Here is a 20,522-nt window from a genome sequence, read left to right as displayed (position 1 = left end):
CTGGGCAAGCATAACACAAACTGGGCTACTGAGTGTTTATCTAACAACCAAATGATTGTACTTCGTCGTTCTCGGACCAATTGTTGATTTATATTTGACTATATAACCAGTTTCTCAAGACTGCAGTTTGCTTAGCTAAATGAATTTTGGGGGTTCAGTTCCCAAGCCATTATGAGCCTCTGAATCCTTTTTTTCAACTACCATCTACAGAATGGGTATGGGGTCCACTAGCTTCCACTGGATAGGTATGGGGTCAACTAGCGTCCACTGAATAGGTATCGAGTCTACTGTCGCACACAGAATGGACATGGGGGATGCATAACAAATAAATTAACACCTTAAGTACCTTAAACTCAGTACTAAGCGTTGGGCTCTGTACCTTTTTTATACTTAGGAAGTCAAGAGAATTTTCTACTGTACCAGCAGCTGGGAGACTTACCGAATGTGTATGATATACATTTAATCGATCTCTCACTCATACAACAGTGTTAGATTTGCTACACAATCCATCCTCTCGAGTAGTACATAGCATTTTGAAGTATAAATCCCCCAAGGGCAAAACAAATGTATTAAAAATCACAGTAGCTCCCAGAATTGCCATGGTGTCCCGTTTTCTATTCGTGGGTCCTCAGTTAACACGTGATGTAGCTGGTGAAAGAAGTGAGCGCAATGGAGATAATAATTAATAGTAATTGTGTCTGGGGACAGGCAGCCAGAGTGTGTTTATACACGTTAGGCTTATATTGTGGTCACTCATCACACCCCCACCACGAGGTCGAATTACTAATTCCCTCCCCCCTCACAAGGATGCAATCCCACAACAAGCTGACTAACTCGTATATAGGTACCTACTTACTGCTAGGTGAACAGGCTCATCAGGTGTAGGGACACCAATTTCTGTCCCGCCCGGGATTCGAACCTGGATTTCTGGAGTGTGAGTCGAGAACGAACCCGAGTGTACTATGATAATTAGGCCTTGGTAAGAATGGCGTAAGTAAATGGATGCGATATCTATGGCTATATATAGGTTAGCGATACTAGCAGTGATACGAGCACGATTGGAGATATCGTGTACTCCCGTAAACACAATTTATAAAAAAAAAAAAACGATTTGTAATCCAACAGAATTTTGAGTATGTAGCCTAATAATAATAATAATAAAAACATGTATTTTGAATGACAAAATATGTTAGGTCAGAGGACTGGAACCATATATAAAAATTATCTCAGACAAAATTATAAATAAAGTAATTAAAATATGAATGAGCCAATAAAATAAATTGGAAGCGAAGATATAAGAGATGAGGCTCTCAGTTAATGATAAATTGATCTTTAAAATGAAGGTAAGAGTAAATGATGCAATTAATGTGCTTAAAGGGAAACACCGAAAAATTTCAGCATTCGGTTTATGGCCCAGTTAAGTAATATTTACATTGTAGCTGCTGCTCACACTTACTCAGTCTGTCCTTAATACAGTAATCGAGCACTCTGCTAATCCAATCCTCAGTCATCTTTTCATTCTTGTGGAATCAACAACCGACCTGTGCTTTCCCGACCCCAATACCTTTTCGTTGACAGCTTCAACGAATACCTCTGTGAATAACGAGAAATAGAATAGTGGTGAGCAACAGTATTGAGGTTAGAAAAAAGTAATGTACAGGAACCTATAAAAGATGTACAAATTCTAATTATATTTATTCGAGGGCACTGAGAGGCCTGGACGGGAACAGGAAGCCCATGGCTTGTCAACATTTTCTGGATTTTATATTTCGAAGAGTATGTGGATCCATGAGTTTATAACACTGAGAAAAAGCATCTCCTGTTTTGTCCTACAGTGTAGCATGTTGTGCTTGAAGCTGTTAACCCGCGTACTGGGTAAGATGCGTAAACAAAGAACAAATCAGAGCTGGAATAAATGAGGAGACAATCATATTGTACTACGTATGAAGGAGAAGGGAACATGGTTCACATATTAATTCATTTTGTCCGGAACAGGAAGCCTGTGAAGATATTCAAGCCTGTATCGAGGCGATCAAACCGTGGGTGGAACTACTGAGCCTCCCCACGATGCAACCTCCACAACAGTTGCCTAAATCCCAAGTACTGCTAGGTGAGGAGAGACTTTCCCGCCCGGGAATCAAGCCTGGTATCAGTGATTGGGAACACAGAACAAAGCCAACTGTACTACAAAGGCCTGCACAACCATTTGGTAACACGATTGATTTGGTGTTGGGCGTAATGGCGATCAACCTATGGAAGGTTATTAACACAATAACAGTAGCTTACTTACCAGTCAGCAAGAATACGTTGATCCTGAATATAATCCAGGACTATATTAAACTCTCAGTGTAATAAAAACACCGAGAAGCTGGGTATACACCTCCCAGTGTGTATATATTATTTGAAATACACTAAATGTGGGGTGACTGTAACGTAGCCACCGCTGCCCGTTGGATAGGGGGCAGGGGGTGTTGTGCCGGATAAATTTACATATCAATTAGGACACCAGCTCACCAAGTAAGTTGCTTAGCTTTGAGGCTGTATTTGTGGTCGGTCTCGAACCCATTGTTGATATAACAATATAGATTAAACTTTGTAATTAGCTTATCAAGACTACAACTGGCTTAGCTAAATAAATTTTGGGGTTCATTCCCAGAGTCCATTATGTGCCGCTGTAACCTGTAACTAAAATATATCAAAGAAATATCGAAGTAAATAAAGGATGGAAGGACATAATCATTACAGATTCGTAACCAGGGAAGATTAACCGATGACAGCAGAAAACATAGCCTACATTGTCAATATGGAATAACTAACAGTATGCCAATATTAATAATATCAGGAAGGAGCATATTTTTGGGGGCTTCCGACATAAGAGCAGTAATCTGTGGATATATAACACATGACGAAGTCGAGCTGATTACTCTATAAAACAATAAAAGTCCTGAGAAGGATAAAATAATGACATTCTTAATATTTGGTTTATGTTAGAATTAATGCCTATCACCAATAAAAGGGTTATTAAGGCGACCACAAGACCGTACTGACCAACTGTACCAGCTAGGTAATTCGTCGCCATATTTTCCCCGAGAATACTATGAGTTCCCAATTACAGCTTGGTGCATGGGGGCAAGATGAGTGTTCAACACCAAACGAACGGTGCCCAATAGTTTTACCCTGCTCAGGATTCGATCTCGGGTCCTCTACTTGCGAAGCGGGTGCTCTAACCACTACACCACCAGCATGAAATGGTCAAGAACCTGATTTGATCAATGAATTAGAGAAGGTAAGTTAATTATGAAAAGAAACCGCAAAGCCAGTGTGACTATGCATACGTTCCCTATATATATATATACCACAATCCCTATATATGGCTTCGACGGGGGACAGGAAGCCGACGGTTTATTAAAAGTGTCTCATTATTCCTACGTTCAAGGGCAAATGATGGCTACAGACCGATATTTACCGGGTGGTCAATGTTTATGGTGTCTACGGTAGCTGAAGTAATCCGATGTTTTTGTTTTTTATTCAGCTTGATGAGGCTTTCCGTGTGAATGGAAATACAATACAGTATATTGTATCACTGGAACCTGAGAGAGGGGGGAGGGAGAGACAGCAAGATTCATGCTTTGAAGGACGAAGACATACTTTTGCCTTCTCTGTGTTCTGGCTTGATCGACAAGAATGGAAGTGGGAGGACGACAGAAAGAACGAATAGGGGGGGGTGGTCAAAGGGGTGAAAATTGGGGAAAACGGTCGTAAGAGAGGGAAGACTTCTAGATGTTACTACTGCACGGCTTAGACTTGATTACAAATATCTCTGGGAATTCTCATTATCTGCCGATGTAGACCTGACCAAATGTAAACTGTCAACAAAATTATTCGCACACCCTCAGTCACTATGTGATGGAGTGCGAAAAGAAACGCAAATTCGGAGACAATTCTATAACAAATGTTCCAAAAATGTGTAACTATTTCATTCAAAATGATCTGCTACCAGAAATCTTAGCTAAATATCCCCAGTTTGCTAACTGAAGTTAGTAACGAAGTGATTGTAACCTATCCACCGCTGCCCACTGGATTGGGGGCGGTGTGCAGGACAAACATATCAATTGTGACACTAGCTCTTCACATATGTCAGTTGCTTAATTTAGAAACTGTACTTGTAGATCTCGAATCCATTGATAATGTGACTACGTATATTGAATTTTGTAACTAACTCATCAAGATTGTAACTTGCTTAGTTAAATGAATTGTGGGGTTCAGTCCCTGAGCCCATTATGTGTCTCTAACCCTTCCACTACCGCCCACAAGATGGGTATGGGGTGTATAATAAATGAACTAAACTAACTAAGAGAGGGGGAAGGGACCTGGGTACCCCATCTACATATGTAAATGAAAATACCCGAGTGTTCGAGATGGAGGGGAGGAGAAAGGGAGATAGGGAAAAATGGAGATGAGAGAGAAGAGTGGGAGGAGATAGAGAGGATAAAGAAGGGGAAAAGTGGGAGGGAAGCTGGGGTAATGGTGAATATGTGGAGGCAGTTTTCTTGTGTGTTTTTATATCTTCATGCCAGAACGTTCACATATCCCTTCCAAGTGTTATAGTCATACACTGATTTGAATTATATAATTCAAAGCGTTATATGATAAAGAGTGCTGGGAAGACGGGACACCACGAGCGTAGCTCTCATCCTGTAACTACACTTAGGTAATTACTGACTTTGTCTACCCTGGTATTCAAGTTCTTAGTCTATCTCATTCTTTTCAAGTGCTATATATTCAAACTTACTGTACTTTGACCTCTTACGGGCTACTCGTGCCCATGCCCAACCCGTCCTCGTACAAATTACGTCACTTTTCGCTCGTATGCGCACTCAGGCTAAAAAAAAGGATGTAATTCAAAATGAAATCAACCCACGAGTGACATTGTCCGTTTTCTATTTTGGGTCCTCTGGCTTTGGCTATTAGGTTAGGAGAGGAAACTTTCAATTAAAGGTTTTCATGACTTTTTGAAACGTTAGGAGAACTTTCTGCCCTCCTAACCTACCAGAGGACCCTTGCTGTTTTGGAAAAAAAAAAATCCAAAAATTATTTTCAATTATTTTTCATTGTCAAAAAAGGCCGTAGCGCATACAAGTGAAAAGCGAAGTAATGTGTACCCAAACGGTAGCGTTGACCTCTTGGGTAACTTAAGCTTCATCAATCAATCACTTTAACCTGTGAAGTGACAGTCACAGCCGCTGTAACCGAGCACCTGGCTTGGCAAGGCTCGGCATCTGTATCGTATTCTTCCCGAGGTTACAGAGTTACAGCCCCGCTCCTGTGCCAGGTAAGTCCACTACGGGCTCACCATAGCCCGTGCTACTTGCAACTTTTTGTTCAGAGTGGCTGAATCTAAAACAACAACAACAATCCGAGGTTAATCCAAGAGCTCTTGTAAGCAGGTAAGTCGAACCGTCGGAGAGTATTACATTTTTGTTAAATAATGACATTATTATGGGACCGTGTTGTTAAAGATTCCTCATTAACTCGCTTTTGTCAAATGTCTCCGTGATCGGAAAGGGTTCCCTTCGGAACCCAGATATAACATATATATATATATATAACATATATATGTCGTACCTAGTAGCCAGAACGCACTTCTCAGCCTACTATGCAAGGCCCGATTTGCCTAATAAGCCAAGTTTTCCTGAATTAATATATTTTCTCTATTTTTTTTCTTATGAAATGATAAAGCTACCCATTTCATTATGTATGAGGTCAATTTTTTTTTATTGGCGTTAAAATTAACGTAGATGTGACTGAACCTAACCAACCCTACCTAACCTAACCTATCTTTATAGGTTAGGTTCGGTTAGGTAGCCAAAAAAAGTTAGGTTAGGTTAGGTTAGGTAGTCGAAAAACAATTCATGAAAACTTGGCTTATTAGGCAAATCGGGCCTGGCATAGTAGGCTGAGAAGTGCGTTCTGGCTACTAGGTACGACATATATATATATATATATATATATATATATATATATATATATATATATATATATATATATATATATATATATATATAACGAAGATATAACAAGGGTTATATCTTTGGAATAATATATGGTATGTTTTCCAGTGGGAAAGAACTTTTTCTCTCTCTCTCTCTCTCTCTATGTGCAGTGTAATTTTTCTCTCTGTAGCGGCATTATTGTAGGAATTGTGGCCCCCTCTTGGCAGTCTTGGTGACCCCTCTTGGCAGTCTTGGTGACCCCTCGTGCCAGTCTTGGTGACCCCTCGTGCCAGTCTTGGTGACCCCTCGTGGCATTCTTGGTGACCCCTCGTGGCAGTCTTGGTGACCCCTCGTGGCAGTCTTGGTGACCCCTCGTGGCAGTCTTGGTGACCCCTCGTGGCAGTCTTGGTGACCCCTCGTGGCAGTCTTGGTGACCCCTCGTGGCAGTCTTGGTGACCCCTCGTGGCAGTCTTGGTCTGACATCAAAAGGTATTAAAGCAATATAAACAGATAAGTTTATATTCCCTTTGGTTAACATATGAGGATGAGGTACAAGTAAAAAAAATAAAGCCATATTTTGCAATAGTTTATTACTTTTATTTGTGATAAAAAAATGTTCATCCGGAGCAACACCTGCTGATATTTGCGTATAGTACACTGTACTGCTACACCAGTCACCATCACACTGTACTGCTACACCAGTCACCATCACACTGTACTGCTACACCAGTCACCATCACACTGTACTGCTACACCAGTCACCATCACACTGTACTGCTACACCAGTCACCATCACACTGTACTGCTACACCAGTCACCATCACACTGTACTGCTACACCAGTCACCATCACACTATACTGCTACACCAGTCACCATCACACTGTACTGCTACACCAGTCACCATCACACTGTACTGCTACACCAGTCACCATCACACTGTACTGCTACACTAGTCACCATCATACTGTACTGTTACACCAGTCACCATCACACTGTACTGCTACACCAGTCACCATCACACTGTACTGCTACACCAGTCACCATCACACTGTACTGCTACATCAGTCACCATCACACTGTACTGCTACACCAGTCACCATCACACTGTACTGCTACATCAGTCACCATCACACTGTACTGCTACACCAGTCACCATCACACTGTACTGCTACACCAGTCACCATCACACTGTACTGCTACACTAGTCACCATCACACTGTACTGCTACACCAGTCACCATCACACTGTACTGCTACACCAGTCACCATCACACTATACTGCTACACCAGTCACCATCACACTATACTGCTACACCAGTCACCATCACACTATACTGCTACACCAGTCACCATCACACTATACTGCTACACTAGTCACCATCATACTGTACTGCTACACCAGTCACCATCACACTGTACTGCTACACCAGTCACCATCACACTGTACTGCTACACCAGTCACCATCACACTATACTGCTACACTAGTCACCATCATACTGTACTGCTACACCAGTCACCATCACACTGTACTGCTACACCAGTCACCATCACACTGTACTGCTACACCAGTCACCATCACACTGTACTGCTACACCAGTCACCATCACACTGTACTGCTACACCAGTCACCATCACACTGTACTGCTACACCAGTCACCATCACACTGTACTGCTACACCAGTCACCATCACACTGTACTGCTACACCAGTCACCATCACACTGTACTGCTACACCAGTCACCATCACACTGTACTGCTACACCAGTCACCATCACACTGTACTGCTACACTAGTCACCATCACACTGTACTGCTACACCAGTCACCATCACACTATACTGCTACACCAGTCACCATCACACTGTACTGCTACACTAGTCACCATCATACTGTACTGCTACACCAGCCACCATCACACTGTACTGCTACACCAGTCACCATCACACTGTACTGCTACACCAGTCACCATCACACTGTACTGCTACACTAGTCACCATCATACTGTACTGCTACACCAGTCACCATCACACTGTACTGCTACACCAGTCACCATCATACTGTACTGCTACACCAGTCACCATCACACTGTACTGCTACACCAGTCACCATCACACCACACTGTACTGTTACACCAGTCACCATCACACCACACTCTACTGTTACACCAGTCACCATCCAGATCGTTTTCTGTATTTGCAACAACGTACAAAATACAAAAGTAACGCACGTACAAAATGAGATGTATTAGTTGAGAGGGGACAGGTCCTATGCTGTTACACCAGTCACTATCACACTACACTACACTAGTCACTGTTCTCGCTACTCGCAACACTGCTCTGTGTAATTTCACTTTACGTCAAAATTACCGTTTTGTTTTTAGTCAGGCCATTAACGTAGCGCTGTATGTCTTTCTCCGTTAAAGTTAATTATTTCAGGAAGAACAACGAAGTAGGTCACTAATATCGTCTCGAGTATGGCAGTTAACACCTTGGACGATACTGAGTATATATCACAGTGAATGCTAACTTTAGTCCTGGACTATGTTTCGGACTAAAGTGTACTTGCTGGATGATCTGTAAGGTATTGTGGTTGCCTTAATAACCTTCTCTATAGGTTGACAGGCCTTCACCTTAACACCGAACTTGCTGGATGGTCATTAAGCTCTTGTGGTGGTTAACAGCCCCCTTCGAGGTTGATAGACCTTAAGCCTGATACCAAACTTGCTGATTGGTCAGTAGGCTATCGCAGTGGTCCTGATAACCTTCCAGAGGTTGATAGGCCTTAAGCCCGACACCAGATGTGCTGGTTGGTCAGTAGGGTATCGCAGTGGTCCTGATAACCTTCCAGAGGTTGATAGGTCTTAAGCCCGACACCAAGCCACAGAGTCCGCTGCTGGAACGGTTCGTTCCTGGTGTTGGTGGACCTCGGAATAAACACTGGGGTCTGAAAGGAAACGAAAATCATGAAGCACCTGTTAAATTACTTTCTTTCACTCATTTCCGTTATTGGGCTCATTTCCGCTATTGGGTTATTAGGCAGAAAGGCGCATGTGTAGAATACTCGTGTAGGAGTGAGGCTGTTAGTGTTGATTTTCATATTCACTCCTATGATTTATTACGACTGTGCATTTCCACTTACTAATTATCTATATTTGCACATTTTAATCTGTCTACCATTTGTTCTTTGCAAATAAAAAAGATGCCTTCATAAATATTTATATTAACATTTAGGTTAAAAAAAAGTAATGTTGACATCTTTTTTAATAACTTCACAGGACTATTCACCTGCCTTTCAATGTATAATATTTTGTTAAGTCAAACAAATGTTTGTGGTAAATAGAGATTCACTCCCTCTCTTCTCACCAACTTTCACCTGTCGTTTTATACAATTCTGTGTGACCAGATAAAATTAGAAAAAAAATACTAAAGATATTATAATCAGTTAAGTATACAAACATTTTTTTCTTACGAGATTAATTTATAGCTACTAAATGAGATTTTGTTGATATTATAGTCAGTTCTTGGAACTATCACTGCAACTCGTCAATAAATTTTATAATTGTAAATAATTCCTGTATTTACAGAGGACACTGTAGCTTACTGATCATCACTTCACTACATCACACAGACACCGTAGCCTACCTACCACCTCTCTGCTACATCACAAGGACACAGTAGCCTACCTGCCACCACTCTGCTACATCACAAAGGACACCGTAGCCTACCTACCACCACCCTGCTACATCACAAAGGACACCGTAGCCTACCTACCACCACTCTGCTACATCACAAGGACACAGTAGCCTACCTATCACCACTCTGCTACATCACAAGGACACAGTAGCCTACCTGCCACCACTCTGCTACATCACAAGGACACAGTAGCTTACCTGCCACCACTCTCCTACTTGAGGACACCCCGGACTTCGTGCATGATATGCTCGTTCAAGACGACGTGGAGGAGGAAGATGGCGACGCCCTGCACAGAGTTGAGCAGAGTGAACATCACTGCCACGGCGAGAGTGCCTGATGAAGGCAGCGAAGGGGAAAATGTTAGATTAGTTTTCATTCTTTTACAGATTTAAAGTTTCATTGTTTTAAAAATTACAGTTTGTTTTAACAAAATATTGCAGCTGTAGGAAATGAAAAATACTACAAGCATTCTTCATTGTAATATACTAAAGGATTCTGTGTTTAAATGCAATATAACCTTTTAACCAAAGCCATTAACACGCTATGCGTCTTAATGACTTTGCAAGAATGTAAAAACACCAATGTTATATACTCTCAAAAACCCAATACACCTTGTTGTAAATAAATAAATTAATCTTAAAAAATTATTCTCATACATAGATACACCACTGCCAATGTTCAGTCATGATGTAGATATAGTAGTTTTTGGGGGGTAGGATATAATTTAATTTTAAATGATGTTTGACCTGCGAGGACTTTACCCATTCTTTACTCCAACCCACAAGAATTTGTTTTCAGATTCAGCTACTGGGAACCAAAAGTTGCAAACAGCATAGGCTATGGTGAGCCTGTCGTGCTCACCTGGCATAGGAGATGGGAATCCACAAGAAAGTGGGTTGGATCATTGAGAAAATTCACTAGGGCAATGAGGTGGGCGCTAACCTACGATTTTGGCATTACCAAGCCCTATAGTCTACCACTAGACCACCATGACTTGTTTTGCCTAGTGGATCTACTAGGCAAAATCCACTGACCTAGTGGATTTTCTTAAAGTGGGTTGGAGTCAGATAGGCGAAAGTGCTTTGAGGTCAGCGAGGCGAATATGAGCTTGTTGAGGGCAGTTACGAAATATTAAGAGAGAAAGGGCATTAAATGTTACTCCCTTACGGGCTACTCATACCCGTGACACCTCTTGGGTGGCTTAATCAAAATCAATCACATGTTATTCCAATTTAAACCTTATTTAGCATTTTTACCTTCAGTAAAATAGAGAAAGCCTGTAAGCCAGGTGAGGCACAAGAGGAGGAGGACAGTGATGGAGCTGCAGAACCTCCTGCCTAGACCCGCTCTCTCTCCAGTGTCCTCACTAGGCTGCTGCTGGCAACGCTTGCTGGCTCCACTTCCCGACCCACGCTTGCTGTCCCATGAGCGTTTCTCCGTGTCCACAGACTCCTTTCCGTTGTTTATTGTATCCATAGACCGCCTCTCGTGCTTTATTGTGTCCACAGACCGCGTCTCGTGCTTGATCGTGTCCACAGACCGCGTCTCGTGCTTGATCGTGTCCACAGACCGCGTCTCGTGCTTGATCGTGTCCACAGACCGCCTCTCGAGCTTGATCGTGTCCACAGACTGCCTCTCGTGTTCTGTAGTGTCCACAGTCTGGCTTTCGTGCTCTGTAGCGTCCACAGACCGTCTCTTGTGCTCTGTAGCGTCCACAGACCGTCTCTTGTGCTCTGTAGCGTCCACAGACTGCCTCTCGTGCTCTGTAGCGTCCAAAGACCGCCTCTCCTGCTCTGTAGTGACCACAGATCGCCTCTCCTGCTCTGTAGCGTCCACAGACCGCCTCTCGTGCTCTGTAGCGTCCACAGACCGCCTCTCGTGGTCAATAGTACCATTAAACTCCTCGTCTAGTTCTCGCCAATTCTTACCACCTTTTCTAATCCCACCTCCCATCTCCAGCCGGTTGGTGTCCCCAGCCTTCTTCTCCAGCTGGTTGGTGTCCCCAGCCTTCTTCTCCCGCTGGTTGGTGTCCTCAGCTCCACTCTCCAGCCGGTTGGTGTCCCCAGCTCCCTTCTTGCGCTGAGAAAAGTTTTCGGACCACTTCTTACCCCGACGGGAGTCCTCAGGGCTCTTTTTCCACCAAGCAGCCCGCACGGTCATCACAAATGCCGAAATGTTTACCTTTGAGGAAGAAGACGAAATAATTAAAACAAAATCAGAATCGAAAATAGTTAAGAAAGCTTGATTACGATCTTAGAAATATATTTGTTTTTAACATTAATAAAACATTACAATACAGTGTAAAACACTCATTTCCTCATTACAAATGGGAAAAGGTATTTTAGATAGCCATGGGCGTGTGGGCCAGACAGCAATGGGTTTTCTAGTATAAGGGGGTGGATGTACTAATGTATAAGGGGGGGTGAGTGTACTAGAGTATAAGGGGGGGGGGTTGAGTGTACTAAGGAGCAAGGAGTTTGCTAGGTTCTCGTGACTGTATAAGAGGGCAGATGTTGTGGCCAGTGGTGAGTGTGACACCGTTGAGCGCCCCAACACTCACCAGCAGGATGGCAGCTACTGGGGCCGCGAACGTCCAGATGAGGCCGCGAGGTGCCAGCCAACACCTGCAATGGTTTGTTAGCCGAATCAAATTTCCATCACAAATTATATTTTCTTAATACCCAAGTTGTTTTTGTTCCCGTGACAGAGCTGCGGCGGTAGAAGGAAAGGGTGCAGGTGTGGGTAGATTGGTTGTATGTGAATGTGTATATCTATCTAAAGAATGTGTCTGTCCAAAGTTGGAGGTTAGATGCTTGGGGATAGTCTCATGCAAATTTGTAGGGGTAATGGTCAGGGGTATGGGACGGACATTGGCTGGTCGAGAGTAGGTATAGGTTAAAAGATTCAGGACATATAGCCTGTAACCCATATCCCCCCGTGCGATTTTCATAGTTTTAAATTAAATCTAGGATGTGCCGACCATATAATATTACTCCCGCCGTTTTCCCGCGCATGTTTATGATTTACTTTATATATAAATGGCAATGTCTATCTGACGATGAAGAGGAGAAGAGAGTCGGTAGGAGGGAAGAAGGGGAAAATTGGGAAGGTGGTATGGAAAAGGGGGGAGACGAAGAGGGAAAGGGAGAAGAAGATTGGGAAAGTGGGGGTAGGGGGGAAATGAAGTATTGGGACGTGGAAAAGAGAGGAAAAGAAGAGGGGTGGAATGGGGTAGTGGGAGAGAGACTATCCCAGACAACGCCGGGTGTCCCTGCTAGAATATCTATAAAAGAGAATGTTAGTCTGCATCTATCTGTCCGAGGTTGGTGTGGCCAGACGCCTGAAGCTATAGCCTCTCCCAACTTCCACACATGAAGCATGTGGGGTCTGAGTGTATTCCACACATGTGGGGTCTGTGAGTGTTAAGCATAGGCCACTATAGGGGTCGGCTCCAGTGCTACACTTCTAGAAATAATGGCAGCTATTTTTATCCCCCTCCCCTTCCCCATACAACTATCATGAAGTCAAGTCTGAAATATTGGTTGTGTTGTCCGCCGCAGTTTCAGTGATTCATTTTTCTCTGAGAGGAGGAGAGGGATGGGTGAAGGAGACACGTCTGGATAGAAGAGAAAGGCGGAGAGAGGATAATAAGTTACAGGGGGAGAAGGGGTATGATGGGAAGAGAGGGTGTGTTAGGGAGAAGGGGAGAAAGACGGGGAAGAGCGGGAGAGAGGGTTGGATGATGGAAAGAAAGTTGGAGAGAGGAAAAGAATGGGGAGAGAGAAATGAGATGGGTGAGGGGGAAGGGATAGAGAGATAAAAAAAAGATAGAGAGGAGATGGGGAGACCCAGGCACATCCGGGTACCCATTCTAGTATATAGTAAAAACTTAAAAAATATATAATCTACAGTTTTTAAACATTCGAAATTTATAAATGCTGCAAATAACAGGCTGCACTATGAGAAACAATGTTAACCCGTTATATACATTAATATTGACTAAATAATAGCTAACAGTTAACAACATTGTATATTGTTGAATATATTTAAAGTAAACAAAAATATGAAAATAACCAACAAAAAACGGATCAATAGAGGGAGGGGAGACTGCAGTGTGGTGACTTACGTCCCTGGGGAGCCGTAGCCTATGGTGTGGGTGAGGGCGAGAGTGATGGCGACGTACACCAGGGGCACCAGGTAGCCCACACACATGTAGTACTTGACCAGGCCCATCCCCGTCCTCCACACCTGTCTCACACACATACGTCAGCCCACAGTCATCACATATACACATTTTACAATATTTTACTTTAAATGTCTGTCACATATGAATTGTATTAGTATCGTACTGTTCGACACAAAGTTATTTCATTTAAGGGGGCCATAAGGCTAACGACACTGCAAACCAGATACGGCAATCTCATCAATTTTGATCTCGTCAAAACTTATAAAATACTGAACAATTTGGAGAATATTGATCCAGACCACGTTTTTTAAAGGTCAGAAGTAACTCAATCAAGGAGCAACAGTTTCAAGTTCAACAAATCACAGTGTAAGCTGGAAAACATTTTACAGCGTTGATGCTTTTTCACCCCAAGGAGTAGCAAACATCCCAAGGAGTAGCAAACCTATGGAACCGCCGAACCGTCAAAGCCGTAAATGGCAAAACATGGCTGCAATGCAAAATTAAGCTGAATAAAATGACAAATGCGAGGACTTTTGACAAGACGTCGGTTTCCTGTCATTTACGAGGCCACTAGGGAGATAGTGCCTGGCTCACGTAAATTCAGGCCATATATAAATATTTTAATGGTTCACGTGCATTACACGAGGCCGTCGTCATATGATATTGTTTACTTTACAGACAAATGAAAACAGTGTTTTGCTTATAAATCTACATAATTATCAAGCTTTACCATTCCTCTGCCTATGTACCTGGATTGTACCTGGATAGGGTTCTGAGAGTTCTTCTATTTCCCAAGCCCGGACCGGGCCCAGGCTTGACTTGTGAGAGCTTGGTCCAATAGGCTGTTGCTTGGAGCTTGGAAATATATGGCCATTATTACATAATAAAAGTACGTCTTGTTATTTCGTAAACGTTCTTAATTAAAAGAATGTTAGAGAACGTGGCAAGATTGTGCAAAATCAGATCAAATTTATGCAATTAACTAAATTTATTACCATTTCCGATGTCTTGGTACCATAAATATACACGACTACTCTACAGGGACTATTAGGGTTCCGGTAGTAGATTGACTTACAATAGAGAATTCCGGGTTCGAATTCTAGGCTGGACAGAAATGGTTGGGCGCATTTCCAATCATCTAATGCATTGTTCACTTAGCAGTAAGTACGTACCCAGGAGTTAAGGGTAATTATATATATATATATATATATATATATATATATATATATATATATATATATATATATATATATATATATATATATATATATATATATATATATATAACTGAAAACTCACACCCCAGAAGTGACTCGAACCCATACTCCCAGAAGCAACGCAACTGGTATGTACAAGACGCCTTAATCCACTTGACCATCACGACCGGACAAAATGAGGTGATAGCCGAGGCTATATGAACCACCCCACCGCCGGCACTCGGATAGTTATCTTGGGCATAGCATTTTACCAAATCACCTCATTCTTTGGGGCACACGTGAGGAACACAAATGCGAACAAGCCTGAATGGTCCCCAGGACATATGCAACTGAAAACTCACACCCCAGAAGTGACTCGAACCCATACTCCCAGAAGCAACGCAACTGGTATGTACAAGACGCCTTAATCCACTTGACCATCACGACCGGACAAAATGAGGTGATAGCCGAGGCTATATGAACCACCCCACCGCCGGCACTCGGATAGTTATCTTGGGCATAGCATTTTACCAAATCACCTCATTCTTTGGGGCACACGTGAGGAACACAAATGCGAACAAGCCTGAATGGTCCCCAGGACATATGCAACTGAAAACTCACACCCCAGAAGTGACTCGAACCCATACTCCCAGAAGCAACGCAACTGGTATGTACAAGACGCCTTAATCCACTTGACCATCACGACCGGACAAAATGAGGTGATAGCCGAGGCTATATGAACCACCCCACCGCCGGCACTCGGATAGTTATCTTGGGCATAGCATTTTACCAAATCACCTCATTCTTTGGGGCACACGTGAGGAACACAAATGCGAACAAGCCTGAATGGTCCCCAGGACATATGCAACTGAAAACTCACACCCCAGAAGTGACTCGAACCCATACTCCCAGAAGCAACGCAACTGGTATGTACAAGACGCCTTAATCCACTTGACCATCACGACCGGACAAAATGAGGTGATAGCCGAGGCTATATGAACCACCCCACCGCCGGCACTCGGATAGTTATCTTGGGCATAGCATTTTACCAAATCACCTCATTCTTTGGGGCACACGTGAGGAACACAAATGCGAACAAGCCTGAATGGTCCCCAGGACATATGCAACTGAAAACTCACACCCCAGAAGTGACTCGAACCCATACTCCCAGAAGCAACGCAACTGGTATGTACAAGACGCCTTAATCCACTTGACCATCACGACCGGACAAAATGAGGTGATAGCCGAGGCTATATGAACCACCCCACCGCCGGCACTCGGATAGTTATCTTGGGCATAGCATTTTACCAAATCACCTCATTCTTTGGGGCACACGTGAGGAACACAAATGCGAACAAGCCTGAATGGTCCCCAGGACATATGCAACTGAAAACTCACACCCCAGAAGTGACTCGAACCCATACTCCCAGAAGCAACGCAACTGGTATGTACAAGACGCCTTAATCCACTTGACCATCACGACCGGACAAAATGAGGTGATAGCCGAGGCTATATGAACCACCCCACCGCCGGCACTCGGATAGTTATCTTGGGCATAGCATTTTACCAAATCACCTCATTCTTTGGGGCACACGTGAGGAACACAAATGCGAACAAGCCTGAATGGTCCCCAGGACATATGCAACTGAAAACTCACACCCCAGAAGTGACTCGAACCCATACTCCCAGAAGCAACGCAACTGGTATGTACAAGACGCCTTAATCCACTTGACCATCACGACCGGACAAAATGAGGTGATAGCCGAGGCTATATGAACCACCCCACCGCCGGCACTCGGATAGTTATCTTGGGCATAGCATTTTACCAAATCACCTCATTCTTTGGGGCACACGTGAGGAACACAAATGCGAACAAGCCTGAATGGTCCCCAGGACATATGCAACTGAAAACTCACACCCCAGAAGTGACTCGAACCCATACTCCCAGAAGCAACGCAACTGGTATGTACAAGACGCCTTAATCCACTTGACCATCACGACCGGACAAAATGAGGTGATAGCCGAGGCTATATGAACCACCCCACCGCCGGCACTCGGATAGTTATCTTGGGCATAGCATTTTACCAAATCACCTCATTCTTTGGGGCACACGTGAGGAACACAAATGCGAACAAGCCTGAATGGTCCCCAGGACATATGCAACTGAAAACTCACACCCCAGAAGTGACTCGAACCCATACTCCCAGAAGCAACGCAACTGGTATGTACAAGACGCCTTAATCCACTTGACCATCACGACCGGACAAAATGAGGTGATAGCCGAGGCTATATGAACCACCCCACCGCCGGCACTCGGATAGTTATCTTGGGCATAGCATTTTACCAAATCACCTCATTCTTTGGGGCACACGTGAGGAACACAAATGCGAACAAGCCTGAATGGTCCCCAGGACATATGCAACTGAAAACTCACACCCCAGAAGTGACTCGAACCCATACTCCCAGAAGCAACGCAACTGGTATGTACAAGACGCCTTAATCCACTTGACCATCACGACCGGACAAAATGAGGTGATAGCCGAGGCTATATGAACCACCCCACCGCCGGCACTCGGATAGTTATCTTGGGCATAGCATTTTACCAAATCACCTCATTCTTTGGGGCACACGTGAGGAACACAAATGCGAACAAGCCTGAATGGTCCCCAGGACATATGCAACTGAAAACTCACACCCCAGAAGTGACTCGAACCCATACTCCCAGAAGCAACGCAACTGGTATGTACAAGACGCCTTAATCCACTTGACCATCACGACCGGACAAAATGAGGTGATAGCCGAGGCTATATGAACCACCCCACCGCCGGCACTCGGATAGTTATCTTGGGCATAGCATTTTACCAAATCACCTCATTCTTTGGGGCACACGTGAGGAACACAAATGCGAACAAGCCTGAATGGTCCCCAGGACATATGCAACTGAAAACTCACACCCCAGAAGTGACTCGAACCCATACTCCCAGAAGCAACGCAACTGGTATGTACAAGACGCCTTAATCCACTTGACCATCACGACCGGACAAAATGAGGTGATAGCCGAGGCTATATGAACCACCCCACCGCCGGCACTCGGATAGTTATCTTGGGCATAGCATTTTACCAAATCACCTCATTCTTTGGGGCACACGTGAGGAACACAAATGCGAACAAGCCTGAATGGTCCCCAGGACATATGCAACTGAAAACTCACACCCCAGAAGTGACTCGAACCCATACTCCCAGAAGCAACGCAACTGGTATGTACAAGACGCCTTAATCCACTTGACCATCACGACCGGACAAAATGAGGTGATAGCCGAGGCTATATGAACCACCCCACCGCCGGCACTCGGATAGTTATCTTGGGCATAGCATTTTACCAAATCACCTCATTCTTTGGGGCACACGTGAGGAACACAAATGCGAACAAGCCTGAATGGTCCCCAGGACATATGCAACTGAAAACTCACACCCCAGAAGTGACTCGAACCCATACTCCCAGAAGCAACGCAACTGGTATGTACAAGACGCCTTAATCCACTTGACCATCACGACCGGACAAAATGAGGTGATAGCCGAGGCTATATGAACCACCCCACCGCCGGCACTCGGATAGTTATCTTGGGCATAGCATTTTACCAAATCACCTCATTCTTTGGGGCACACGTGAGGAACACAAATGCGAACAAGCCTGAATGGTCCCCAGGACATATGCAACTGAAAACTCACACCCCAGAAGTGACTCGAACCCATACTCCCAGAAGCAACGCAACTGGTATGTACAAGACGCCTTAATCCACTTGACCATCACGACCGGACAAAATGAGGTGATAGCCGAGGCTATATGAACCACCCCACCGCCGGCACTCGGATAGTTATCTTGGGCATAGCATTTTACCAAATCACCTCATTCTTTGGGGCACACGTGAGGAACACAAATGCGAACAAGCCTGAATGGTCCCCAGGACATATGCAACTGAAAACTCACACCCCAGAAGTGACTCGAACCCATACTCCCAGAAGCAACGCAACTGGTATGTACAAGATGCCTTAATCCACTTGACCATCACGACCGGACAAAATGAGGTGATAGCCGAGGCTATATGAACCACCCCACCGCCGGCACTCGGATAGTTATCTTGGGCATAGCATTTTACCAAATCACCTCATTCTTTGGGGCACACGTGAGGAACACAAATGCGAACAAGCTTGTTCGCATTTGTGTTCCTCACGTGTGCCCCAAAGAATGAGGTGATTTGGTAAAATGCTATGCCCAAGATAACTATCCGAGTGCCGGCGGTGGGGTGGTTCATATAGCCTCGGCTATCACCTCATTTTGTCCGGTCGTGATGGTCAAGTGGATTAAGGCGTCTTGTACATACCAGTTGCGTTGCTTCTGGGAGTATGGGTTCGAGTCACTTCTGGGGTGTGAGTTTTCAGTTGCATATGTCCTGGGGACCATTCAGGCTTGTTCGCATTTGTGTTCCTCACGTGTGCCCCAAAGAATGAGGTGATTTGGTAAAATGCTATGCCCAAGATAACTATCCGAGTGCCGGCGGTGGGGTGGTTCATATAGCCTCGGCTATCACCTCATTTTGTCCGGTCGTGATGGTCAAGTGGATTAAGGCGTCTTGTACATACCAGTTGCGTTGCTTCTGGGAGTATGGGTTCGAGTCACTTCTGGGGTGTGAGTTTTCAGTTGCATATGTCCTGGGGACCATTCAGGCTTGTTCGCATTTGTGTTCCTCACGTGTGCCCCAAAGAATGAGGTGATTTGGTAAAATGCTATGCCCAAGATAACTATCCGAGTGCCGGCGGTGGGGTGGTTCATATAGCCTCGGCTATCACCTCATTTTGTCCGGTCGTGATGGTCAAGTGGATTAAGGCGTCTTGTACATACCAGTTGCGTTGCTTCTGGGAGTATGGGTTCGAGTCACTTCTGGGGTGTGAGTTTTCAGTTGCATATGTCCTGGGGACCATTCAGGCTTGTTCGCATTTGTGTTCCTCACGTGTGCCCCAAAGAATGAGGTGATTTGGTAAAATGCTATGCCCAAGATAACTATCCGAGTGCCGGCGGTGGGGTGGTTCATATAGCCTCGGCTATCACCTCATTTTGTCCGGTCGTGATGGTCAAGTGGATTAAGGCGTCTTGTACATACCAGTTGCGTTGCTTCTGGGAGTATGGGTTCGAGTCACTTCTGGGGTGTGAGTTTTCAGTTGCATATGTCCTGGGGACCATTCAGGCTTGTTCGCATTTGTGTTCCTCACGTGTGCCCCAAAGAATGAGGTGATTTGGTAAAATGCTATGCCCAAGATAACTATCCGAGTGCCGGCGGTGGGGTGGTTCATATAGCCTCGGCTATCACCTCATTTTGTCCGGTCGTGATGGTCAAGTGGATTAAGGCGTCTTGTACATACCAGTTGCGTTGCTTCTGGGAGTATGGGTTCGAGTCAC

The 20,522-nt window shown here is 44.4% G+C and overlaps 1 protein-coding gene across 2 annotated transcripts in view; it reads right to left on the bottom strand.

Annotated features, from left to right (window-relative positions):
- Positions 1-6,566: 6,566 nt before the first annotated feature.
- LOC123769754 (uncharacterized) overlaps positions 6,567-20,522 on the bottom strand; it is a 77,585-nt gene continuing 63,629 nt past the window's right edge. For both annotated transcript variants that reach the window (XM_069301429.1, XM_069301428.1), the window contains exons 17-21: positions 13,812-13,933; positions 12,246-12,309; positions 10,942-11,866; positions 9,883-10,018; positions 6,567-8,936 (exon numbers count right to left, since the gene is read on the bottom strand). In XM_069301429.1, coding sequence (XP_069157530.1) covers positions 9,897-10,018; positions 10,942-11,866; positions 12,246-12,309; positions 13,812-13,933 — 1,233 coding nt within the window. In that variant the 3' untranslated portion in view covers positions 6,567-8,936; positions 9,883-9,896. The remainder of the gene's footprint in view (positions 8,937-9,882; positions 10,019-10,941; positions 11,867-12,245; positions 12,310-13,811; positions 13,934-20,522) is intronic.

This window comes from Procambarus clarkii, chromosome 45 (genome assembly GCF_040958095.1).
Source record: "Procambarus clarkii isolate CNS0578487 chromosome 45, FALCON_Pclarkii_2.0, whole genome shotgun sequence".
NCBI lineage: Eukaryota > Metazoa > Arthropoda > Malacostraca > Decapoda > Cambaridae > Procambarus > Procambarus clarkii.
This window is presented reverse-complemented; position numbering and strand designations above follow the sequence as displayed.